General features: G+C 40.5%; 1 protein-coding gene across 4 annotated transcripts in view; it reads left to right on the top strand.

Annotated features, from left to right (window-relative positions):
* The window catches only part of CHST15 (carbohydrate sulfotransferase 15), a 54,255-nt gene extending 30,264 nt beyond the window's left edge, over positions 1–23,991 (top strand). For all 4 annotated transcript variants that reach the window (XM_074875494.1, XM_074875492.1, XM_074875495.1 and 1 more), the window contains exons 2-8: positions 1,003–2,070; positions 2,828–3,167; positions 7,035–7,181; positions 11,646–11,802; positions 15,920–16,076; positions 19,112–19,259; positions 20,468–23,991. In XM_074875494.1, coding sequence (XP_074731595.1) covers positions 1,483–2,070; positions 2,828–3,167; positions 7,035–7,181; positions 11,646–11,802; positions 15,920–16,076; positions 19,112–19,259; positions 20,468–20,658 — 1,728 coding nt within the window. In that variant the 5' untranslated portion in view covers positions 1,003–1,482 and the 3' untranslated portion in view covers positions 20,659–23,991. The remainder of the gene's footprint in view (positions 1–1,002; positions 2,071–2,827; positions 3,168–7,034; positions 7,182–11,645; positions 11,803–15,919; positions 16,077–19,111; positions 19,260–20,467) is intronic.
* The last annotated feature ends 3,126 nt before the right edge of the window (positions 23,992–27,117 follow it).

Genomic DNA, 27,117 nt, shown 5'->3' with positions numbered 1-27,117 from the left:
TTTAGCTGTAAGCAGCCGTGGTGTTGAAGTGTTTAAAGGAGGATGGCACGTACCCTGTGCTGCAGGGTGCTTGAGTCCCTGGTCTGTGTGGATATGGAGACCTTCATGGGACCCAGGAGTGCTCAAGTCCCTGCCCGTGGTGCCTGCCTTGTTGCAAGGGGTCATCTGCTTCTGCATTTTCTGAACAACCTCTCCGGGACCAAAGTGCACACCATTAACAGGATTTGCTGGATCCAGGGTCTTGCCTTGCAGTTGCAGTACTGGTGGTACATTTCATTTAAGTAACACATTTTGCCATTTTTAATGATTACTATGTTTCCAAAACGTGTTTGTCTAGTAGCGCTGAAAGTATCTTGGTGACTTCTCAGTGCGTTGGGAGTGGCTGCTCTTGTACCAGAATAATTTGGGCCAGAAACCAGAGATCCTGTCATGAACCTTTGCTCATGTCCAGTATTTAATCCCTTCAATTTGCTGAATGTTTTACTTGTGGCTTTTGGGTTCTTTGTTTGGCTTTTTCTCTCGTGCTTGAAAGGCGACTGTTATCTTATCCCTGCCTTGCTCTCTTAGCTAGGGTCCTACCCCACTTCAGGACGGTTAATTTAAGGTCCCCATGCACAGATGGAGTGTAAATATTTAAACCTGTGTTACTGGACACTGTCCAAAAATGCTTCCATATTTAAAGAGCAGATTAAGATCTGTTAGGTTAGTGAGCAGCCGAAGGAAGTTGTGTAGTGTTACCTGTGGCAGCAACTGTTCCTTGATATGAGCAGATGGGTGATTGAAAAGAAAGGGCAGCTTGCTGTCCTTGAAGCCAGACGTTTCCTGGGTTTAATATCATGAGTGCTGTAATTAATATACTTGTCAACTAGAAGACATCTTGCAAACAGAATTGTGAAATTACTTGTGGTAGATTGTACTTTGCTATGGCTTTGAATGAAGGTGAATGTAGATATTATGTCTGTTGTTCTGTGTGTATCTATACATATGTTTTTGTTTCTTTAGGTTTTACAATGCAAATCTTTGAAACCACCTCTGGGAAGATGAAGCTTCCAGTAGCAGCAGTCTGGTTTGGAACCCGCTTGTTTTAAGAATACCTGGGAATTTCTACCCATATTTGCCTATTCCAGCGTAAAGCAGAGGACAATGAGTTATTTTTATTTTTTGCATATTTTCACGCTACGTAACAATTTTTTTTCCTTCTCATTTTGTTCAATGGGAAAAACTTGAGGCATTTGTGTATCTGATTCTTACTTTGCCACATTCCTCTTACTGAGCCAAATTCTTGGAAAACATATCCACAGTACATTTATTTCTGTGTGTTGGGGTTTTTTTTTTAATGTGACATTTGTCACTTTTTGAGTGCTTTTTCCTATTCTGGTTTGAACCTGTCATTTTGCATTGCTGAGTAGTCGTAGAATCACTCAAGGAGTTAAATAATTTCAAATTTACAGAAGATGACTCATATGCTTCAGAAACACTTTTATGGCTGTGCTTGGCTCATTAATACAGGAGTTTAACAGTGGTAATATGAGGTATTGCATTAATTGTTGCATACATTTATTACCAAATGACTTGCACAGACAGTGTTTCAGATGTCGTGGACCTAATCATAATAACCAGAAGTGTCCTGTTTGCAAAGGAGAAAATAACATCCCTTTGTACACTGATAGCAAGCAGATGAAGTTGCTTGCAGTTTTGGAAGTAAGGACTGATCACAGGGAAAGCTGGAATGGATTTTTCTGCCTGAGGAAGGGGAAGCTATGCAGCTTAATATTTGGGTTGATTATAATGACTCTAGTGATGGCATCCTACATACTGACTGGAGCCAAACATGGCCTGTTGTTAATACCGTCTCCCTTCCATTATGGAGCTTTTACTAGCAATCCAAGCTTAATGGACAATGAAAGCCTTAGTGACATGAAAGACCATTACCAGCCTTCTAAAATGAATATTTCATACGTAAAGGATTATCCAAGCATTAAATTAATTATTGACACTATTACTTCAAAGATAGAGTTTATGACGAGACAGCGCCCTGATTTAGAAGAGCTGAGGAAACAAGAGCCACATGTAAGTGTGAATTAAAGTACATCTTAAACTGCTGTATACTTGCTTATTTAAAGACTTTTGGGTCAATCTTTTACTGAGATAAAAAAAATCCAACTGCTCAAATGTTCATATAGTGATTTATACCATCTAGAACCCTCTGATTTACACCAGCTGAAAAGGTGATAGTGTAGATCATGTCCTTCTGAGTCATGGGCAAAATAGATGGGTTATATAAATGGTCTTGACACCTGAAACAAAAAATCAGGCAGTCTTCTGATAGCTGTACAATCTCATTGAATTTTTGCCTTGTCTCATGCAAAATCATTCTGACTTAGATTTGCCATTCATCTTAAATGATTAATAAGAAAAGAGCCTTTCTAATAACTGATTACGTTCTAACTGTGCCTTCCTGAAAATCCAGTCATTGCAAACCTTGTATTTCAGAGTTAAAAACTGGAAGCTAATTTGATTTGAGTATTACATATTTGACTTAAAAAATTAATTCCTGGGGCTGCAGGGGAGTTGGGGGATTATTGAGTCCTTTCTGGCCTTTAAATCAAAGGATTTCTAAATGTACTCCTCTCCCAGTCCAACTGTTTGTACAGGATTTGGTTGTGGTGTCATCAGGAAAAAATAACTTAGATCAACTTTATAGTCAAAAAAAAAAAAAGTTGAAAATATCCACATAGTGTTTCTGTTACTTACTGTGCTAAGTTAGAAAAATATGACTGTCAATTTTTTGCTGCCTTGACTAAAATTGTTGTTCTTTATGTTGCAGATGTTTTCAGTAATTCCTAATAAATTCCTTCCAAATAGCAAGAATCCTTGTTGGTATGAAGAGTACAAAGGAAACACAACCACAGATCCTTATGCAACAAACTCCTATGCACTGTATTCAAAGCGCTTTCGAACCATATTTGATTACCTCAGGAAGGTATTTTGGAACCACTTGTACCATTACAAGGACAAACACTACCGCCTACGCTGTCTCCCCCAGTTCTACATCATTGGCCAGCCCAAGTGTGGGACAACAGACCTGTACGACCGGCTCAGGCTGCACCCCGACGTTCGGTTCTCAGCAATCAAGGAGCCACACTGGTGGACAAGAAAACGGTTTGGTGAGTAAATATGTCCTCTGGTATCCAAGCAAGTTGTCCCTGTTAAACTTTGACATTTCTTGTATATATTTGGGGTGAAGTTTGGATTTGCTGCATATTGGCTTACCTTGAAACCACTGGAGTTAATAGTTTTGGAAAATCCAGGTGATGGATGCTCAGTAGGTTCCAGTCTGCTCTTGCTTAATGATGTTTCGGGTTAAACTTTTTGAGATGATGCACCTTTCATTTGGTTTATTTGCAGTGGTTTGGTAAATCTAGGAAAAAATTAAAAACTCTAGATAAAACCAACCCTGTGAATTTGTAAAAGCAGGAAAAGGAACTATTAGGTTGTGATAGAAGCTTTAAAGAATAGCAGTGACAGTTTTGTATTGCAAAATTCTGCAAAGTTTTTCTTGAATAAATGGTGGTTGAGTATTTGAAATGTGGGTGGCTTCAGTCCTTATGGTTCAATAAATACAACTGTGCTTTCTGGTAGGAGCTTCATTAGTGTTGCAGCTCTAGTCAAGCAGTGAACAGTAGAGATGCTCTGCATGAGAAAGCTCTCTCACACTGAGGAACCTGCACATATTTTTGATGCTCTTTTCCTGTGTGACATCAATATTTCATGAAGTGACCCTTCGTCTCTGAAGGCAGGCTTGAATAGTTGAGGTTATGGCCTGCTGGAGCAAAACGCATCCACCCCTCGTGATTGCACCTTCAGAGGGTGTCTGAGGGCAGTGGGGCTGAGCACATCGTTTTATCCATCTGAAGTATTTATGTCCTTTGTGTTCTCTCTTTGCTGGGCACCAAGGAAGGTCAGTCTTGTGGTTAGAGACTAGATGAGGTGCAGAAGACCCATTTTCAATTCCTGACTCTGCTGTGTGCTTAGTGCCTTCCTCTAAATGCGGATGATTATAATGCTTGCTGTATTCCACACAGGCTCTGGATTTTCCCACTGTTGGGTCTAGCTGTTAAGTGCTGGCATGCCCTCACTTTGTATGACTTTGGTATCAAAGATCACAGGCTTTTCAGTGATACTACTATTTCTAAGAGGAAGATACTGGTTATTTTATGGTGACATCTTCGCTTCTTTTTCTCATTTGCTGTTACTTTACTGCAGACATTGCCTTTGGAACGAGGACAAAACTAGCACTGTGGGGTAGATCATTTGATGAGGGCTTTGCATCACTACTTTCCTTTGGTGCTTTTCTAAGCTTCCTTGAAATGGGAGACTATCTCTTCTAATGAACAGCTGTGGCTAAAGGCAAGGAAGGACACTTTCTGAGGGACCGAGACACCTGCAGTTGTGCTTCTGTTCTTTATTTTGGGGTCATACCTTCAGTTCTTTATTTCTCCTACATGTGGTGTTGTAATTTTTGTCTGCCTTCCCTGTTCCCTGGAGTTCAGGAGAACCTCTGAGCTCCTTCACATGGGGCATTGTTCCTCGCTGCTTGGTGAGGAGGAGGGCTCAGCCATAGAGCCAAGATTTCATGATTTTTCTCTGTTCTTAAGAGTTTGTATTTTCTTCCTTTGCAAATGCTTTAAGAAAGTGGCTAAAATAAATATTCTAGACATTTTCTAAATGTTTGTTATAAACTAAGATTTAAAGCAATATGACAAAAATATAGTTTTGCTTTTGAGATAATTCGGTCCAGTTTAGGAGACACTGGAGATACCAGTGTGAATTGAGGAGTCAAACAAGAGAAGCACCGTGGTGCCCCCTGAAGCCCCATGAGAAGACACTCGTTCATCACAGTCAGTGGCTGACTGAAGACAAATGATAAGAATTACCTCCTGACCTGAAGGTGAAAAGTCAGATCAATGAAGAAAGGGGATTTTAGACTTGGATGCCTTCCAGTGCGAATGCTGTGCTGCTTGTCTCTGGGTGTGCAGATGCAGGGACTGTCAGCAAAACCATCTGTGGAAGATTGTGTCTTCCATGAGAGTGCTGGCAGGAAAGACCAAACCAAACTGATACGCTAAGCTAAAATCCTTTATACTAAATAGTTTTCTGCACCTACATTAGCCTTAATGTAAAAGTTTGGAATCAGTGTTGGAGGAGGCAGTGCATCCAACCTCACTAAGGCAAGACTGGACTCACTAAATCTCAGAACTGGACCTACCAAACAGGCAGAAGAGTGTAAGAGATCAGGCTGGAGTGCATATAATTTGAGAACAAGTATGAATTCCTGTCTCAGTGCTGGCATTCACAAACCCTCCACTTGCACAGTCTTGTGGTCAGCCACTGGGGACCAAGTGCAGATCCTTGAAGAGAACATTCTTTGCATAATTACATTTTTTTAAAGTTATTTTGTAAATCTGAAGAATGATGAAAGATTGCAGAGCTTGTGATCTCATGGGAGGAAGATCTATAGAGATGACCTTCCTGTCGTCTCAGGCTGTCTGCCACTGAAAATGAAAGATTAAGTTTGCTCCTAGTGGCTCAGTCCTTTCATTCTGCCTCAACAGTACATTAGCTAATGGTTACTATTTAAAAAAAAAAAAAAGAAAAAAAGGAGGGGAAAAAAAAAAGAGAATATGACAAATAGACTAACAAGTGAAACTGACAGCCCCCTTTATAAGCCAGCTAGTGGATATGACTCTTATGCTCCTGGCTATTAACTTGGTGTAGTTTGTAATACTGATCTAGACAAGAAAGTCTCTGTTCTATGGCATCCTCTGATTCAGTTGATTTTTATGAGACTGACTAATTTCAGCTGAAGCTAAACAGCCCTCCTGGGGAGGCCCCATTTTGCAAATCACCGCTTTCCCATTCTGCTGGGCTGGTTGATGCTCTACAGGACTTTGTCCCAGCTTGACTGTCTCTCTTTCCTGGCTCTTAGCCACAATTTCTATTCCCATGGTTGGAGTGGCAATGAACCAAGGCAGTCTGTAGCACCATGCTTGTACTTTTTTTTTCCCCCTCAAAACAAGTCAAAATACACTGCTGAGCTTTCTTCTACCCTCATTAAATCCCACTTTCCTGAAGGGGAAAATCAGAGGCAATGGACAAAAGAACTCCCTTGCTGAGCTTTCCTCGCACATAATTGATAATTATTGGCCTTGCGGGAACAAGAAAGGGAGAGCTGAGAAGTCCTGTTCTGTACTGTTACCTTTGCTCTTACTCTGTTGCCTTCCCAATACCGTCCTTGACCACTTGAGAAACTCTCCTGTGGTATGGTAAGAAGCAAGAATGCAAAGGTGGGCATGGGAAGCATGTACAGAAAGTGGAGAAGTGAGATTAGATTTGGAAAGAAGGGTGGGAAAAGGAGTATAAAAATCACAGATGTGGCTCAAGATACTGAGAAATGCAGGGAGAAGGTGATACAGAACACACCCTGGAGTGTACGGAAGGAGAGGAGAAAAATAAGATGCTATCATGGAGCTTTGTTTTCACACTTGTGAAAGACAAAAACATGAATGATTTCCCAGTTTTCTGATTTTGATAAGTGCATATTGATTTGCATATTTGGCATCAGAGCCTGTTCTCAATCGCAATACAGTAAATCTAGTGGGAGTCCAATATTACTTCAATGTATATTGGTGCAAATGGAAGCAGAATCTGGTCTTTTATATTCATTCCAAAAGCTATATTTAGAAGAAAATAAATGCAAGCTATTCATGCAGGAACTATAAAACAGAACACTTAAGATATTTCCTATCACTGTGAATTTATGGCTTAATCGTATAGTATCTCAAATGTCAGCTACTTCATTATTGACACTTTTATCTGAGTGTTACACTTCATCGGTCTAATTTTGTGCTGACGTTAGCTGGCTCAGTGCCAGCCATGTCAATGAAGCTGTCTTGATTTACACCAGTGGTTAATCTTGCCCTGCTGTTTTCTTTTTTTTTTCAAATAAACTTCTCTCTTTTCATTGTTTTTAGGAATCATTCGTCTGAGGGATGGATTTCATGATCGCTACCCAGTGGAAGATTACCTTGATCTGTTTGACTTAGCAGCACATCAGATTCAGGGTGTGCTGCAGAGCGAAGCGGCAAAAGAGCACGGCAAGATGAACAACATCATAATTGGTAGGGCAAACACAGCCTCTGAAATATGTCTCTGTAGCTCCAGGTTGGCAGCATTCGTAGCTGAGGCATGAGAGGGGCATTTCCCAGACGTGAACGGCTCACAGCACAGGGCCCCTGATGTTGGTTTTCTCTGCTGTATGTGGATAGTGCAGAAGTTCTTGCCTTTTCCTGGAGGATGGTTACTTGCTTTGTTAAAAAGTTGTGATTGTCTTTAGAAAACGCCTGAGCAAGCAATAAATGTCTGATGAACATCAGCATTTCATTAAATCTTTTTTAAAAAAAGAGTGAGAATGACCCTGGTGACTCCTTCAAACATGGTTTTCATTCTGTTTTCATTACGAGGGGTTTGTAGTGATGGGATTGTAGCTTCAAGTTCATGTGCTGTAGCAATGTGTCTGGGATAACACACTAATTGTGGTGTTACAACATGCAATGGGTGCTGGAGAAATCCTGTAGCTGACTGGAGACAGTTTCCATGATAGCAGCACAGCTCTTCTCAAGCTCCAACATAAGGTACATGTAGGAAGAAGGACCACAATTTTTTGCATCATCATCCCTATGTAGTCTATGATGGACTGAAATAAATATGATTAAACTCCCAAGCTGCTTTTTAAACAGCAAAGATAATGCAAGTTTCAAGATCAGGGATATAAAGAGTCAAGTTGAAGCTATCTTGCGCTGTGTTTCTTTTCACATACAGAACCTAGAGGCACAGTACAGGATACTATTTGAAGATAATCCTACTGTTTCAGTTGATATTAAATTACCTGATTAGCATTTAAAATGGCTTAAAAATGCTGCTACGTTGTACCTTATGGAAGACTGTGGTTAGGGCTGGGTTCTAGGGAGGTATCCCTGGATTGCTTTCCATGACACACAGTGGTCGATCCACTGTGCTCATCCACTGTGGTCGTGCTGCCGTAGGTTTACAGTGCCCATGAGGAATGTCAGCAGAAATTTCTAAATTCTGCTTTTGCTGTCTGCTAAAACCAGAAAACTGAGGGGAAGAGATTTTTACCAGTCTTACTCTGTCACCTCAAAATTTCCAAGGGAAACCAGGCACATTCCATGAAAATACTAGTTGTGCAAGAGACAGTTTCCTGTTGAAAAGAGACTTTTCAAGTAGGCCTGAAGTCATTATTCTACAGAAAATACAGACAAGATTTTTGCTGCCTGCCCTCAGAGGGAATACCCTCAGAATATTTTTTTTGTGTCTCATTCTAACCAAAAAAATTTAACCAATTTTTGGCTGGATGAAATGGTGATGATGTCTTGCGTTGTATAAAGCAGAGACTTGTCTATAGTCACATTTGTTCAGTACTTCCTCAGCCTCCATTTTAGTCTATCATTCTCTTTATTAAATATTCAACATTGAGCAAAATTTGCAAGATGGGGTCTTAAGAAATGTTGCCATCAAGGACATCTGCAGATTTTCCTCCTACTTACAATAATATCTCCTGTCCTTTCATGGGTGAAGTGCTTATACTAATTAAATTCACTAATCTAATTGGCAATGTACATCTTTGATTACTTACCTCCTGTTACAGCTTTTTCTAGAGTTCACTTTGTGTTTTTTTTTCCTGTAGTCTCATTTCTTGTTTCATTAAGGTTCTGTTCGCTTTTCTTATTAAGTTTACAGGAAAAGTCCTGAATGATTATACTCATTAAGTCAGTCTTTTATGACCTTGGTAAAAAACAAAACAAAGCTAGCTAGTCTAAAATGAATCTGTATGAATATCAGGTTTTCTTGGAATCCTCCATTTTCTTATTTCAGATGACTAGAAAGAAAAATCGAATTAAAGCTATAAACTTTTCAGTAGTTCATCATGTTACATTATTTTGAAAAATTAAGCTTCTCTGGATATTATACTTCGTGGGTAATAATTGCATTTTCCCAAAAAACCCAACATCTGTTAGAGATGAATCAAAGAGGACAACACTGATCTAGCCTGAGGCATTCTGAGCAGGGCTTGTTTATTTGTGATCATTAATAGGATAAATTCAGAGGAATGTCTTGTGAAAACACAGTATGATTTTAATCCATTAATGACTGAATAAAGAGGTTATACATTTATTCTTTAGGCAATTTAGTAATTTATATGTTCTTTAAATTCATAAGAAAATTAATGTATTTTTGGTTGCACTGCAGTAATTTGACATAATTACTATAGCAGTGATTAATTTATCTCATGTTTAGTATGGCTTGTTCTCTTTCAGATATTAAATCTGTATTCTAAACCAGAAAGGAACACTGTCAAATTGTCAGGAGTATGTTTGGCTGCTTCAGGAAATTAAAATTATAAGAGTCAGCAGAGACCAGAGTGATGGGTTTTATTTATTTCCCCACTCTTCCCCTTAATTCTTGACAGTCATCTTATTTTGGAAAGATTTGCCTTCCTGAACCCAGGCTCTCCTGGACTGACTGCGTTAGAGCAGCATCTCGAGTCCCTGTTAATGCTTTAGCATGATTTGGGCGTGTGCCTGTGATCTTCCCTTACTTGTGTGCTCCCTGCACATTTTTGGTGGTGGCAGCTGATCCAACTGTAGCAACGTCTGTGGAGTGGTCTGGTCTGTGATGTTAAGAGAATCTGTGCGTTTATGTGTAAATGCTTTGATTTTATTTAGTTCAGATAGCACATGGGTAAGCAGATGTTCTTATGCTCAGGTTTGGTCACTATATATAAGTTAATTGGAATAAATCCAGTAGAGCATCAAATATGGTCAGAGGTCTACAGAGCAGACAAGTATAAAGGAAAATCAGAAAATCTATTCTAGAGAGGAATAGATGGTTAGATGAGGTCTTAGACTTTAATCTTTGGCATGATTTAGGCAAACATTTTTGAGGGAGCAGTTTAAGCCTGGTCATTCCTGTCATGGAGATGTAGCAGTGACTTTGCAAGGTCGTTCTCATCCCTGGAGTGCACTATTCTGTAAATCCATGCATGCAAGTGCTCATAGCTGTTTGCATTATACCATCTTCTGATAGCGCAGAAATAGCTGCATGATGTTTTTGTGGTACGACTATCTCTTGTCCTATATTTAGTCTTTTGTGTTTCTACTTCAGCCAGCGTGGGAGTTGGGCTAATTGAGTTTTAATTGACAAGTCAAAGCCCGCTGATGATTAGGCAGTGCTTTGGCTAATTAATTTAGAATGGAAAAGCAGAGCTGTTGTGGACACCCAAATTTAGCCAATGGACCTGATCTCCTTCTGAAAAGAGGCAAAATGAACATGACAGAAGATTAATGTGTTTTCTAACAACTCCCAGACTTTATTAATGAATCACATTATGTTAAGCTGAAATTTGGAGCCAGTACCTTTTTCATGTTGTGTTTTGGCCATCTCTTAAAATCTTTATTGAACTTTCCCAGGAGATAAAAAAAAAAAAAAAAAGAAAAAGGGAAATCATGTGCAAGTCTGTAAGCCTACAACATTATTATTTTTTCATCTCATTCCTTTTGATTCGAAAAACCTCATTAACAAGAATTAGTTCTCATTAGACTGTCAAAGAATGGAAGTTTCCAAAAAGCTTCTGTATATGTTTCATTAAACAGTAGTGTGCCACATAAATGCCAGTATTACTTAAAAAGACAGGGAAGATTATACAATTCAAAACATTGTATCAGAACATTTATTTAACAGCTGAACCATCAAACACCTTGTTCTGGCAGAGGCGTTACTGATTGTGTTTCTCCCTGTAGCATTACATTCAGAGTAAACTTCTTCAGAAACTCAGGATATCAGAATCTGGCATTTAACCAAATGTGTTATTTATTATTATTTATTAGTTAATAGTTATAATTGATTTAATCTACATGAATAATCATAACTATATAAAAAAGCTCTGATAAAGGATAATTCTCAAAAAGGGATATTTCAAACCGCAGTGACACAATTCAGCTGGTTAGTGCATTTTTTTTTTAATATTTCCCATGTGGTCACCGACTCTCCTGTTTACATTCTTAGCACTATTGATCCACTGGAGTGGTGGTTTCTGCTTTTTTCTTCAGTTTGTGTCAAATTTGTTAGCAAGTTACTTCTCTGAGATCAGGACCATTAAAGCCAACCCTTGGGGTGCTACAGAGAGCACGGCAGATCTTCGGCAGCAACAAGCTCCTGCCTCCTCGCTGGAGGGTGGGCCAAACCCCTGAGCAGTCCATTTCAGCCCAGATGAAATATATTTGCATGTGTTAACCACTAATAGGAAGCAGTGTGGTTAGTGAACAGTTATATTTCAGGTGGAATTACATAAAACCTGCCCTGGCCATCACTATATTGACAAAGGTACAAGGCAATGTCATTGTTCTGGCTCTGGGGAGCATTAGTCAGATCAATTTGCAAGAACTGAGTTATGTTAAAATTAATAGTTAATTTTAATCAGTCTACACCAGTTCAAAATTCAACCAATTTCTACTGCAATACAAAGAATGAAATGAGTTACTAGCAGAGATGCTTTTAATTTCCAGGGGAGGCCAGTGCCTCGACAATGTGGGACAACAACGCTTGGATTTTCTTTTATGACAACAGTAGTGAAGGAGAACCTCCCTTCCTAATCCAGGATTTTATCCATGCCTTCCAGCCGAATGCCAAACTTATCATCATGCTGAGAGACCCTGTTGAAAGGTGAGCAAAGATCATGTTGCTAAAGTACGCAAGAAATTTTTCTTACTATAATAAATTTATTCGCTCTTGCTCTCTTGGGTGCAAATAAATGTTCACATAGTATTTGACAAAGTTACTTGGTTTATGATGAGAACTGCCGAGGGTTTTTATTCTGTGTATTTTGGCATATTTAATTGTGATAGTGTTGTAAAGACGGGCACGTGAGTGTAAATGCCACAGTGAGTGTCATGCACGGACACCTGAGCTACTCTGAAAAAAAGAATTTATACATTGCCAAATGCAATATAACTCCATTACCTGAGCTAATATGCCCTGGTTCTCAGCAGGGCTCACTAGACTGAGTATGGCACTGCATTGACAGGCCTCAGCATAAGTGGTCCCGTGAAGTGCTTCAATTCATGTTAAATAATAAGGTTTGTGTCTTCAAGGGACATACTGTTCAAAATGATTAAAAGATTGCAAATAGCTCCAGAGTCAGCAAATGATACAAACTTTTTTAATCTTAAAAATTATTAGTGCAGCACTCATATAAAGCTTCAGTAGGCAATTTTAGCTTGCACAGCCAACAGCTACCTAGGAGTTCATCCTTGGTCTTTCTGACTTTGTTTGCAGTGAAAGGGCTCAGCTTTTGCAAAGGTGTGGTCTGTTCTTGAATAGTTCTCCATTGTGTTAGCCAGGAATGCCCTTCTTTCCACTTGCATTTCTCTTTCCTCTACAGTCTTCCTCCAGATTTCTGGGGCATTTCTTTCCACTGTGTCCTCTGAAGGAGGATGATCATTATGAGGGTAACAGGGAGGGTGGAGGGGATGCAGGTAGCAGTCCAAAAGGATCAGATCGAGGGGGTGTGAATTCCTTCTCTCTGTAGCTCCATAGGGATGTTCAGGATACTTAGGGATAGGTCAGTGCTTGGGGCAAAGCCCCAGAAACACCCAGGAAGAAGGGGATGAAGATGATGATGGGGACCAGGCTGTGGTGTGAGGTCGGGCACTGGGAGAAGAGCAGGCATGGGGCACTTGTGCAGGCAGCCCGTACCCCCTGCCCGGCCGCTGCCTGGCTGCCCGGAGTGGCTGGGCAGTGGGAAGGGACGAATGTTCCTTGAGGAGCTTCGCTGAGGATAGGACATGGCTACTGCAAAGAGGCAGAGCTGTGAGAGTGCTTCCCATCTCCTGTGTCAGGAAATACAGCTCTCAACTTTTAATGGCATCTCCTGACCTCAGGATTTAACAGATGGTAGTTTTATGTGAGAGTGCTGGCTGAAGTGGCTTCCTCATGTAAATTACTGACAAATTCCCTGATTGCTTTAACCACCTTCTGTAATGTGGGTGTAGCTCTTTGCCAGCTTTAATAAGGGTGAGATAAAAAGTCAGCTTCATCTCCCTTACTATATTTATGATAAATTGGTTTCTTTTTGTTTACGATTCCCTATGCCCTTGTTCCTGATAGCTCATCTGAACTTCAGGAGCAAAAGCAGCCATGGCAAAAGAGGCAGCCAGTGCAGCTCCATTGGTGATGCCGGGCAATGGGGCAGTTGCCTTTCAGTAGCCAGGAGGACGTGGGTGCTGCACAGGGTCTGGGACGGGGTCTGGTCGAACCTGCACAGGGTCTGGTCTATCCCCCAACAGGGGATGTTTGGGGGACATCAAGGTTTGTGATGGTGGGTGTCATTATTTCATTGTAATGGTGGTGATTGAGGGTAACGACTTCAAGTAGCTGGAACAGCTGAAATCCTAATCAGCAAAGGTTTTATTTCCACGCAGATGTCCCCAGAATTAAAAACAGATGGAAAGAAACATGGAAAATCTCAACTGCCCTGCAGAGAGAGAACTTGTCTTCAAGAATGTAGTTTTCCTTAAGATGTCAGCAAGTCTTTAAAATGATGCATTTATTTTAATGGAAGATTAGAAATATTAAGCAGTCATATTAAACCTTTTCAAATAAAATTGCATCCGGGCCCATACAGTATGTGATGCCTTCTGGCTGATTTCCCCGAGCAAGAAGCTTTTCACCTGCTCTGCCAGGAGCAGTTGGTCCTGCCATCCCTGGGACAAGCTGGGCGAGCCCAAGCCTTGTTGATGTACACACTTTTCTGCAAGCAGGAGATACTGTTGTGTGCCTAATTTAGTTGAAGTTGGTTGGCTTTGGCCCTTAGCTTCTCTCCAGCTCACTCTTGTATCCGGCGCTGGTGGGGTGGCTCTCTGGGGGGTGCGGCATGAGGGATCCAAGGTCTGCCATTGCAGAGGGAGTGGACACACGTGGTGTTGTGGTTGTGGTCCTCAAGCACCAGTTGGCATCACTTTGAAATAGGCTGCCCCACCAGTCTGGTCCTGGTACCCTCCTCTGCTCTGAGACAGAATTTTTTCCTTTAAAGAAAGCAGTCTGAAGTGCATTGGACAGACTGTCAAGAACTGGACAAAAATTAGAGTCTTTGTCCTTCTTAGTTGGTGACTCCTATACATAGTACTGAGTGCCTCTGCCTCATCTCCTATAGTGTGCTATGATTTTTCTTTTTAAAAGTGTGTAAAAATGGAATTAAAAGCATCCTGAGACAAATGTATCCCTTTCCTTCATTTTTAAATGAACAGAGAGTCTTCATTTGGTTCATATGGGAATTCAAATCCTGTTCTTGCAAAACACTAACATAAATAATGAGTGCAGAGGGGCTATTCCTGTGCTTAAGTGCTTTCCTGGATTAGGGCCTAAACTTTCTAAATTAAATGATGAATTTTTAAGTACCTGTGGAAATCTAGGGAAGTTAAAAAATAATAAAGTAAGTGCAATACAAAAGGTTACTGCAGCAATAAAATGAGACCTAAATAAATCAGTTTTTTAAGTCATGTCTTAGACACCTGTGTTTTTTGAAAGAGGCTGAAAGATACCTAGGTTTGCTGGAATTTTGTCGAGAGGTGGAGGCATTATAGAGGCATAATATTTGTGCTTCAGGCACAGTTGAGGAAGTGACTCCTTCTCAAGTGTTACAAAGTTGTCTCCAAAATCCTGAGGTATTGTTGGGGTTCTGGTCATAGTTTCTAAGCCTAAATATGAAAGAAAGTTAAAATACCATGTTCAGCAGATTTAATACTTATGCCGTGTCAGAGCATTTCCTTTGTCTCTTTGAATCATATTTATCTTGGGAAAGTTTAATCAAGGTTTCAGGGATTAATGCTAACATAGACATTTTACTTGCCTGTAGGTTTTAGGTTGTTTTACCAGCCCCCCTGAAAGGGATTTGTATTTAGATAATCTTTTTTAAATGATACAAAGCAATCGCAAAACTTGTGCTAAAAATGTGCAATGAGGGGATAGGTCTCTGCTGTAACTTAGACAAATTCCTGTTGCTGATGGCTTTTACTCAAGCTGCAAACACATGTGAGGCCACGTCCTGCTGTCCTCAAAGTAGAGGTGGGACTGCTTGGGGAACGCAGCACTGCAGACTGTAGCACAAATGTGAACCATACACCTAGCTGTAGTATTTCAGATTAAAAAAACCAAGAGGTGAAATGCTGTAAATTGGGAGGTTTTGATGGGAAGTCAACATAGAAACAATATGGGATTGGAGGTGGAGCTTTCTGCAAAAACTAGGAGATCTGGGCCTTTTCCTATTTTTGATGATGTCCAGCTTGGTAATCACATAAAAATCACTCTTTCTAACCCATACCCTTCCTCTATTGGTTTTGATTTCAACTTAAACTTTTGAGATAAGGACTGTTTCTATCCATGGCAGTGTGGAGCACCAAATATAGAGGGGTACCAATGTCAGCTGAGACCAGTTCTTCTCTTCATAGATAACACAAATTGAATCTATAAACACTTGAAAAATTTGCCTTCAGGCAATTTCAGGAGAAAATATTGGCTTGCACAATTACTAGGGTCAGGTTCTCAAGGGATGCTGACCTTGAAAGTGAGGATGATGTTTGGCAACTCTCTGGATTGGATGTTACTCTGAGCCAAAACCTATCAAAATGAATAGAAAATGTGTCACTGGCTGAACAGGCTGTCGGTGAAGCAATGTTACACACATGTACCCTTTCCCTCGATTTATGTAAGTGATTGCCATTGTCATGTAAATAAATCTTTTTTCATTTCCTCTGTCATTTACTTACACGTATCTCATTTGCAGATTGTACTCCGATTATCTGTACTTTGCAAGTGCTAATAAATCTGCAGAAGATTTTCATGAAAAAGTGGCAGAATCACTGCAGCTGTTTGAAAATTGCATGCTGGATTACTCATTGAGAGCCTGTGTCTACAACAACACCCTGAACAATGCCATGCCCGTACGTATTTCCAAGAACATTTGATTCTTTGCTTGTTTAATGATACGTTGTGTCAAGGTTATTAAAATACCAAAATACCGTGCAACTAAGCGTCAAGAAAAAAAACTTTCTCCCTTTTCATTTGCAATAAATTTGACATAAATATATATAAGCATGTAAAAGCTGATGTACTGGCTCAGCTGTGTCCCTAGTCTGTTCCCTGATGAATGCCAACAGTAATAATACAGTCTTCCTATTGTGCAAGTGTATGGAGAGCACATTTAGTGAAGATTACAGTTTAATGTGTAAGCTTTTTGCAGATCTCTCCAAAAAGTAGCTCTGGCAAGGATCTTTGTGGTACAAAATTGCCTCAAAATCAAAATAAATTATGCATTCTTTCTCAAGAAAAGGCTACCAATAACTAGATAAAACCTTTATTTTTTTTAAAATTGTGCACATCAGAAAATGATAAAAGGAAATACAGAAACTGCTGGCAGGGGAATGGATAAGTATTACAGGCTTAGTATTCCAAAATTCACATTTTCACTGTAGAACTGCAAATTTTGCTTGAGGGGGGAGAATAATATGGAAAAGATTGACTTGAAGTATCACATCTGGCCAGTTTGCCATTCAATCCTCTTTTATTTGCTCAGGCTGTAAAGGACTCAGAGGGAATACTTCCCTCCTTTGTCTCCGGGCTGAAGTTACTGCCTCCTCCACTCGACAAAATAACCATAAAAGAGTGTATTGTGCAAGCTTGCGCCCCACAGTAGTAGGGCAAAGACGACATTCCTCTTACTTACCGTGGCAGGTAGACTGGAGCTGCTCGTCTTTGATGATGGCCTCCAGGACCTCCACAGACACGCGTTGCTGCCAGGCAGTATCACAGTATTTATCAGCCATCTGCTTGCGCAAATCCATTTCTTTCAGTGTGGGGAGAGAAAAGCAGAGAGAGAACCAGAAGGAAAAATTTTCCTCTTATCTTCGTCCTCGGGGTGCAGAACCAATCTTCATTTGTTGTCTTAGGCAACCCCCTGAAGAAGATACTTTTGAAAATTAACAGAGGATGCCTCTTCCCAGAGAGCCACAAGCAGGTGTTCGTAATAAAACACAAATGCCAACTGTGCTCCTCAATGGGCTTTTTTAGCTGCTTCTTCAGCCAAGTTGCTAAAGTCTGTTATGTGCATGGTCTGCTATATATTGAAAAAGTAGGGATTATTTTCCCTGGTGAGCTCATTAGATTGCTACTTGTGCAACTGCACCAGAAGAATTTTGTTTTGCTATTTGTTAATATATTCCTGAAACAAGAGAGGTGTCATAGACATTGTTGCTGCTGATAGATGCTAACCTGTAAAGAAAGGGGTGTTTGTCAGCTTATTCTCACTTAGAATCAGTGAAAAGCATATTACCCGGAGAAAGGCATGCCGAGCCAGGGTGAGCAAACTGAAAGTGCAGAAATTAATCTAATGGAGAGGAGAATGGCTTGGGAAACTCAACTGATGCCTTCGATGTATAGGGGGAAGCGCTGGAGCTTTATGGAAGGACACAATCTGGTTCAGATGAACAGCAATGAAAAAGAAAGAAGTCAATACAACACACTGTATAGGAAAGAAAATCAAGGTTCTCGCTGTTCCCAAGAAAAAAAGAAACTTGCAGGGACATATTAGTTAAAATTATGGGTACATATTATTTAAAATTCTTCCTTCTGGTCAAAAGCTTTAAAAAAAGATTCTAAGCCCGTGTGGGAAAGTGCTGCAACCCCAAACTATACGATGCAGCCAATGGTTGCCTTTCAGTCATCTCCATCTCCCAGGAGAAAGAAAAGCAAAACCCACCACTGAGCCCGTTTGCCCCAGTGTTCAGTGAAGTGGGGCATAGACTGAGGGCTGGAATGCTGCGCTGCCAGTAGGCTGATGTTTTAATCAAATAAGATGTTTCAAATTGTTGTGTAGCACATGAAGAAGTCTGCTAAATATGGAGGCTTATTGTTATAAGCAGCCAAAGATGCACATCAAAATCATACATTATGATAATAATGACTTAGCAGTAATTCAAAATATGACTTATTTTACTGGAATTTAGGTATCAATGTAGGTCACATGAGTCGGTGTAAGAAACAAAAGACTATTGTTATCTGACTTCATTGGTTCTGCGGTAATGCGACTTGAAGATGTTAAGTCTCTTTTATGAAAGATGCTTATGACTTGGGATTCATGTTCCTCTTTTCTGAGCCTGAAGGGATTTAGAAAAATATTTATAAGCACAGTTGGAGGTTGGACTTTTAAGAACACCAGACTACCCTTCTTGTGTTTCAACTTGTTATGTAAAATTGAGGAGGGAAGAAAAACAGAGATTAGGTCAGGACAGGCTGAAAAACTGCCTTTTCACATCTCTGGTCTAACATAGTCTGGCACTCTCATTGCGTACTCAGACAATGCACCATTAACACTGTCTAGCAGCCCCTTTTACCACAGCTTAGATCTAAATCTAATTATTGTAATCAGAGGATACAAGCAAATACGCCCCGATCTAATTCCTGACACTGAATCAGAATATTTATACTACTCATGGCAGCGTGGTCTGGTGCAGCTGATACCTAAGGTGATACAAGCAGCCTTAGGGCCTGGAGAAGGTAGCATCTTCCCTTCCACTGCTGTTCATCCAGGGGCTGAAGGCCTTCAGTGTCTCCACGAAGGCTGGGTCATCCCAGGCATGGAGGACCATGGAGGTGAGGTGGCCGAGCATCCTTCTACATATGGTTGTCTCTGTGCAATGCTTATATGTAGACCTGGGGCTGATGCAGCAAGTGCAAAGCCAAGCCCTTAGTAAAATGACATCTCTAACCAGTAGAAAGCCCATTTGTGAAGATTTCCTTAAGCTGCACTGAAAACAAGAGGAAGATTGAAAAATGTTCAGATATTGTCTTTTTATGAGTCCTCAAGGGAACATAATTGGGATTTTTGCCCAGAAGACAGAGATGAACATTGGTTTGTTACTGCTAGAAGTGTTGTAAGATGAATGATTTTTTTTTTCTTTTGGGTTTTTTGTGCTTATAGGTAAGGTTACAAGTCGGACTCTATGTTGTGTATCTTTTGGACTGGCTGACAGTTTTTGACAAAGATCAGATACTCGTTCTTCGCTTGGAGGATCATGCATCAAATGTGAAATACACCATGCACATGGTGTTCCAGTTTCTGGATCTGGGTACGTGTCTTCTGGCTGTTTTGAGATAAGTGCAAAAAATCATTATTATCCTTCTTCTAGGTAATTTTTGCTTTATTAAGAGACAAAACAGAAGCATGGGAATCTGTCTTGAAGGATGCATTAATCTTGTTGCCTGGAGTCAGGCAAAATTAAAATTCCCAAATTCCCATAGAAAGGCTAGTGTTAGAAGATCATAATAAGACTATATCAAGAAAAAAATAAACCCATTCAGAGTGTAGGGATATATCTTGCCATACAGAAGCCAGTCCTGCTTCTGAAGGCAGTCAGGGCTTGTTTGTCATGGGCTTACATAGGTGCAAGAGCTATCCCACAGAATTTAAACAAATTGTAAGTGCTATCATGGTGTGCGTGCTGCTGCCAGCATGCACCAATCCAGAATCTAAATCTGAGTATGATGAAAGGTTGTGTTTCTAGCCGGGGAGAAGGGGGGAATTGTGTTTTTGCTGTGTTGATTGAGACATCTGTTGCTAATCCTCGGAGAAACGCTGGCAGACAAAATGTTGCCCAATGTTGATTTGACAGTAGCAAGAGGATGAAAATGTGGCTGCAAAATAGTCTGGCTGGTCCAGACACTGGTCTAGATGATGAGAAAGTTTGAATGTAGCAGATTGAACAGATGAAGAGCTTGGCATCTTCTTCCTGAATATGGTTTATGCTGGAAAAGTCTGTGGGTTTTTATCTTGCTGAAGTACATTGTCAAGGAATTCCAGTTATTTCTGGAATAGGGGCACCACTATACCTGTGTGCCACTTTGATCCCACTGACATCCTCCAAAACAAACAACAAAAGGGCTTACATGAGTGAGGCTTGTGGTATTTCTACCAGGTATTAGACAACTCACTTCATAAAATAACAGTATAAAATAATTGCAACTCCAGAATAGACAGGAAGTTATATTTAATGTCATAGTTGTTTTCTGAAAACAAATTTTTTCCTCCAGAAATGATTTATGCTGCTTGTTGTAGAGATGATTAATTAATGTGAAAGGAAAACATATTATTTCCATATTTAGTAACAGTGATTTATTTTACTAATCTAAGCCTGTATTCAATACTCTGAAACATCATCTCTGCTAACACAAATTCCATTTGTCTTCCCCTGGCAAACCTCCTGATTTAGTCATTTGTCTTCTTTAGCATGGGCCTTTTTGGTGAAATATTTTAAGATAATATTCTACTTTTCCACAGGACCTCTGAGTGAGAAACAAGAAGCTCTGATTACAAAGAGTCCTGCATCAAACACTAGACGACCTGAAGACAGAAGTCTGGGACCTATGTTACCAACAACGAAGGCAATTTTAAGAGATTTCTATAGGCCTTTTAATACAAAACTGGCACAAGTTCTTTTTGATGATGCTTTTTTATGGAAGAGGACATAATATGTAAATTTAGTGCCACAAATACAGTGCTTAAAGGAGTTTTTATTTTTTTAAATTCTATTTTTGTGCGTGGATATTTACATTTTTCCCATTCCAAAGAGAAGCCGATTGATGAGCTGAGACTCTCACCTTCAGTCAGCACACTTCATGACAGTTATACCACATTTTCCTTGTGAGAATGTAAAGCATCTTGCTTATCAGTTTATTGCAACTTCTTTACCCCAGCAAAAGAATAGAGTGGAAAAGCATTAGTACAAAGATGATGTCTTACACTCTCCATGGGGATGTTGAAGTTTAACCTTCTCTAAGATGCTGCAACACAGAATTAGCGTCAGTTTCCTACAATTACACTTATAATCTCATTTTCAATATATGTTATTCATTCATTTTTTCAAACTATCAATGTCATTTAGTCATTAAAATTTTTAATTGAATTCAATGTAAAATTTTGTTTCTCTTTGTCAGCATATTCATGAATGGTCTTCACTCACACTAAGGTTTTTAAGTTTCCTTAATTCTGAAACAAAGATAAAGGATAATTGCATTTACATAAATTTCCAAGTCTAATTTATATATTCAGATAAATGGACTTTCCTAGCCACAGTTCTTGTGAAAGAAAATTTTATATTCCAGGTAAGAATGGATGACTGAAATCTAAACAACAGGCCACATTTAGTATTTGTAAAACAAATCCATTGTCTTACATATTTTTTCATGTAAATACGAATACGTATCATTTATTCATATCACTCACATATTTTCCCAGGAAACCACTAATGGGCTTGATGTCAAGCCCATTGCTGGCCATGGAGAGCTTTTATGAGGTTTTCTGTTAGGTTCTACACAATTACTCTTCTCCATTGCAAAGAAATACGCATTTTAAAATCAATATAAAATCTTATTATTAAATGCATAGATGGACAGGATGCACAGTATCTTGCATCCTCATAGAAAGGATGTGTTACCTAATGAATTAGTTGCACGTTATGCATTTCCCTCTTCAGGAAAGATGTCTACATCTAATTAAAAAGGTTGAGATATGCAGACTTGAGAAAAAAACATTTTGAAAGTTATGGAAAAACTTTGAACCAATCTAAAGCTTTTTATTTGACTGAAATGGCCAGATTTCTCTATACATGTGCAGTAATTCCATATTTGGTTTCAAACACTCCTGGTTAGAGTCACTGTCAGCTACAGTCTGCAGTCTTCCTGCAGGTGGAACTGGCTGGCTAGGGACTTTTTTAAGAGACAAATGAAAATGCTTCCTGTTGATAATTACCTTTGAAGGGCTACAATGATTGTTTTTTTCCTGAATGCATGTTGAGTAGGTCAAATGAAGATGGTGTCTAGCTAGCAGGTATCAAAAGCCCAAAGCATCATCTCTAATTGGCTTCACATGCCCTTTCGACCCTTATGGTCAACCCACAATACAGCTTACTGATGGATTCACAAATACATTTACAAATGCCAAGGGTAACTATTCACCGTCCTCCTCCATGGGGACATGTTATTCACCTCCTGTGTTTCTAAATTGAGAATTAATGCTGAAAACTTCATGAATCCTGAACATTTCACACGTGAACATGATGGATGACATGTGAGATTTTTTTGTAACAAAAATCCATTTCTAGGTTCTTTGCCAACTGGTAATGCACTGTTTAAAAAGGATTCAGTCTGGTGTTGGAAAGCCTAAAATAAGTAATTTAGGGAAGCAGTTCTAGACAACCAGAATGGATTAGTTCTAGTTCAGAAATGCTTACAGACCAAAAATGGTTAGAGAACTGAGAATGGGCTATTTTAGCAGTACAAAAACAGTATCATGGCAGCATAAATCAGAAAATCAGAATGAATTCACCACTGTTTGCAAATGTAAATTTTTCAGTCAACAGTTTACTTACACTAAAGATTTCTGCCAGCTGTGCTCTGAATTAGAGTCAACACTGTAACTCTATACAGAATGTTTGCTAACCTGATCTGCCATGGTCAAATATTTCCATTTAGTTGTCAGCTACCACCATGATCTTTCCAGCCCTAAAAGCTAATGAATTATCTTTTAGCATGAGCATTAATTCCATGAATAAATCATACACACTAGTTTGTGCCACACTGATGTATGGTGCTAAACTCTAATTTCTGCCTGCAGACTCATGCAGTCCACCAGTGGTTGGGGAGATTCTCTCTACCCTTTGCCTATGTATATAATCTAAAACAAAACATGCTTCATGGCCAGAATTTCTGCTTTAGGCTGAATTATACCCAGCACCCTGCTAGATTGAGGTCTTACCTAGTTCTGACTCAGAGGAAGGAGAAAGGTTGAAGGTTCCCTGTACGATGGTGGACAGTCCTGACCATAAGATCCAACAGAGAGCAGGTGGTCTAGAGAAGGGACTATAGCTATAGGTGATCTGTTAGGAGCCTGTGGTCCTTCTGAAAGTGAAGTTTCCAGTGAGGCTGTTTTTATGTCTTCATCTCTTTCATGAGCTCCGAAATATCTCTTGATTCAGTGCATTGCAACCTTATACTGTTGGGTTGTGGCATGACTAAACATCAAAAAGTAGCAAATTAACTGTCAAGAGGGCATCTTGGAGGTAAGGATGTTGATCTCTAGTCCTGACTGTAAAAATAGTATTGATCTGGTGATTCAGAATAGAATAAAATAGCATTTGATTTTCTTGAGTGATGTGACGGTGCTGGGTGTCAGGCCCCTCTTCTTCAGCCACAGAGCAGACAGCGTACCACTGCCATTCAGTGGCTTCGCTCCACCTCACAGCAAATCTCTACATAGGGTAAGCTCACCTCAAGTTCTTCCAGTTCCCTTTACCTTTCTGTTGACAATTCTAGCTATGAAAGTATTTGATATTATTGTTATTATTCACTGTAGCACTGAGCTGACCTACATCCCCAGAACAGTAATTTGCTAAGAAATTGGACTTACTATCAAGACAATATATTTTCATGTTTGCCAAAGTGTAGCAGTGGCTCTTTGCAAAGACCTCAGAAAATGTGTCTTGTACTGTGTTTCCACTCTTATCTCTGCTGAACAAAAGTAATCAGGCAAACATGCAGCTTTCCTGAGTGCAAAGGCACTGAGGAAAGGGTTGGTTCCAAATGTTCTCGCTGCTACTGCAGAAGAATGTGAAATGTGTTTTCTGTAAGACCTTGCGTGTTTGGGCCAAGCATCTCAGCTGCCTGGAAGAAGCACAGTAAAAACAAAGGATGTCCTGCTAAGAAAAACAGGCACCGGTTTACATGGAAAATGGTATGTTGTTATCTGTTGAGTCCAGTGCACAGACTTGTATGCTTCAGCTTAATAAACTGAAGATAAACAGTGAAGTTGTCACAGTTCTGAATATATCTTTCTGCCAGGAGGTTAATCCATCTTCCAGTTAAGCCAAACTGAAGGCACAACAGTGTCACAAAAAGTTAATCCTGCTAGATACCCCTAACACAGGCATGTTTAATGAGGCACTTCATGAGCAGCTGTATTTTTCTAACAAAAATTATTGTGTTGCACTACCATCTTGTGGTCACCAGGGGCAATACTTAGTGCCGTGGACATACATACACTTTCTTCTATTTTGAAAAAAGGCAGGTGCAAAAAGAAAAAATAATTTCCATTACTTTTCAGATGCCCACAGGAATGTATTTTCCAGTCCAGCCCAGGAGTTGTGTATCCTACAGAGAAGTGCTGACTCTGCACAGCCCCAGCATCATAGAATCACAGAATCGTTTAGGTTAGAAAAGACCTTTAATTTCATTGAGTCCAACCGATAACCTAGTACTGCCAAGGCCACCAATAAATCATGTCTCTAAGCACCACATCTACACATCTTTTAAATACCTCCAGGGATGGTGACTCTACCACTTCCCTGGGCAGCCTGTTCCAGTACTTGACCGCCCTTTCTGTGTAGAAATTTTTCCTAATATCTAACCTAAACCTCCCCTTGTGCAACTTGAGGTTGATTCCTTTTGTCCTATCTCTTGTTACTGGGGAGAAGAGACCAACCCCCCACCTCATCACAACCTCATCCTTGAGGCCCCTCCCGGGGAGCTGCCGTGGGCTCCTGCGTTGCACTGCAGTCCCCCACAGGGATTTGCCAGCACCTGCACAGGCCGTCATGCAGCACTGACCTCTGCACTGAGGGAATTTGTTGGGTCATGTTATTCTAGTAGTGGTTCTAGTTATTAATAAGTACACAGCTCAGAGCAGCTACCAAACTGCTGTCAGGCGATGGCATGGGAAACCCAGTTTGCAGAGATGCTGCTAAGGGCTTTGATCCACACTTCTGTCCGTTCCAGCCCTCTGCTTGCATCGGAGGAACAATGTCATCAGCGGCTGAGGCTGGGGACACGCTCACCTCCGCCGATTTCGGCAGAGTTCTGCTGGGGACCCCTGTTTTAAGTCACAGCTTCTGTGAAAACTCTGCCAGCTCTCTGCACTGCCTCAAGCAATAGAAAGGCCCTTAAAATGATTGCCAGCATGGCAGGGACTTAATGGACTGCCAGGCTGAAAGCTGCCATTGAAAATTAGAGGCCTGCTGTGTATGTATTAAGTCACAATTAGCAGAAAATAGGGTTTGGAAGAGACACAAATAGTTATCAATGTATCACATTTCAGGGGAAAGATGCACTTTCCGTCCCTCACCCTCGTCCTTTCTGAGTATCCATTTGCTGGATGAAAAATCTGCCCCTTTGAGGAGGTGTAGGTGTGTTGGTGCCTCCACAGCGGGGCAGGGGCTGCTTACACCCCCAGGCTGTGCCAGGGCAGAGAGGCACTGGGAGCTCCGTAGGTGTCCATCTGCCTTCTCCTGGTATCACCCACCAAATGTACTTTTCTTCAATGACGTCTGCAGGAAGAGGAGGTAAGATTTGTGTGCACATCTGTATCACGATGACAGTGTTTTGACTCCCCTGATGCTCACAGGGGTGAGAAGTCCCAGGCCCATGACATGACCAGTTCATCATCTCCAGTCCCTGGAGAAACAAGCCCCAATGACTCCCTTCCTCCCTCCTGAAGAGTCATGCCGTTCGTCTTCAGTTTGACTCCCCAACCCAGAGGCAGGATCCCACACACTGCAACGCTCCCCATTCCCTGCCTCCCCAGCTGCTCGCTCTCCTGTGGCTGTGGGTCACAGGCATGGAAAATCTAGGGGAAAAATGATGAAAATAGAACTCTAAGAGCTTTAAAATTTCTGTTTAGTTACTGAAGTAGCAGCTGCTGCGGTAACAGCTTACTACTGTATGTCAGCGGTTGCACTGCAAAGCTGCTGCACAGGACATCTTCCCCAAGGAAAACACAGCCAAACACTGTCATTTACTGTCAAAAAGGGGTGTGGGGGGGGTCAGAATAATTCACAGTTCTTTCCTCAGTCTGAGTATGTCTCACACACTTACAAGATGCTCTCTACTAATGAATGGGAACAAGGAAAGGGAAGGTTTGTGCTGGTACTCGGAGCACTGCAGTGGAAGAACAGCCTCAGAGTAGCTCCCAAAACTTTATTTTAGGCTACAGAGGCCTAAGCCACACATGACTTGCAAATAACTTGAGGTTTAGCTTTTGGTGAAGCTAAGACCAGTGCATCCTGATTGTTGAATGTGTTGGGTTTCTCAGAGACCAAAGATTTGGGGCTGTCTGCATCACACATGTACTGAGACGTCATTCATCAGTGACTGCTCACAGTTTAGCCAATGAAGCTGGATCTTCTTCCACAGTGAAATTTTGAGAAAACTGTTTGTAGGGGAAAAAAAAAAAAAGTGTTTAAAACTTCAGTGCTTATTTTTTTGTTTTATAAACTTGTTGAACATATCTGTAAGTCAGACAAGTGCACAGTATCATTTAGATCATTCACAGCTTTTCTGTCTTCCCAGCTCAGCCTTTGTGGTAACACACAGAGTGTGTATATTTATTTATATGTATCACTCTGGGCCTGAATTGACTTTATTTAAGTGGCTTTGCTTTCTCAGGTCCTCTATGAGAAGAGTGATTAGCAACTCCCCACTTGGGGGACAGCCACACTGCCATTAAATAGGCATTAAAGCAGAAATACACTCGGATATCTCTAGCCAAGCTATCCCAGGCCTGAAAGAAGCCAAGGGTTTCCTTCTGTGCTGTTCTGCCCAGGTGGCCCCAGTTGCCTGGGTGGTTAATTGGGTCTACACACATTAACTCCTTCTCTAGTATGTTGAAATCGGAGATAGAAAGCAATGAAAACTGCTGCCTGTTTGGGCAGTGTGGAACTACAGCAGGGTGAGGAGGCCAAGGCTGCGATACACATCTCCAGAAAGGGATGGAGGAAGGGGGAAAATAAGAAAGAAATCCTGCAGTTGAGTCAAATGAAATCCTGGAGAGGTGAGACAAATCAATTTGGCAAATTTGCAAAGAAGAAAGTAAACCCAAGGAAGGTAGCCAAAAAATCAAATAAATCAGACAGAGAAATAAGCAGAAAGAGATGTACAGCT

This window comes from Strix uralensis, chromosome 7, assembly GCF_047716275.1.
Source record: "Strix uralensis isolate ZFMK-TIS-50842 chromosome 7, bStrUra1, whole genome shotgun sequence".
Classification (NCBI taxonomy): Eukaryota; Metazoa; Chordata; class Aves; order Strigiformes; family Strigidae; genus Strix; species Strix uralensis.
Note: the sequence above shows the minus strand (reverse complement) of the source record. Positions and strands in the feature narration are given on the sequence as shown.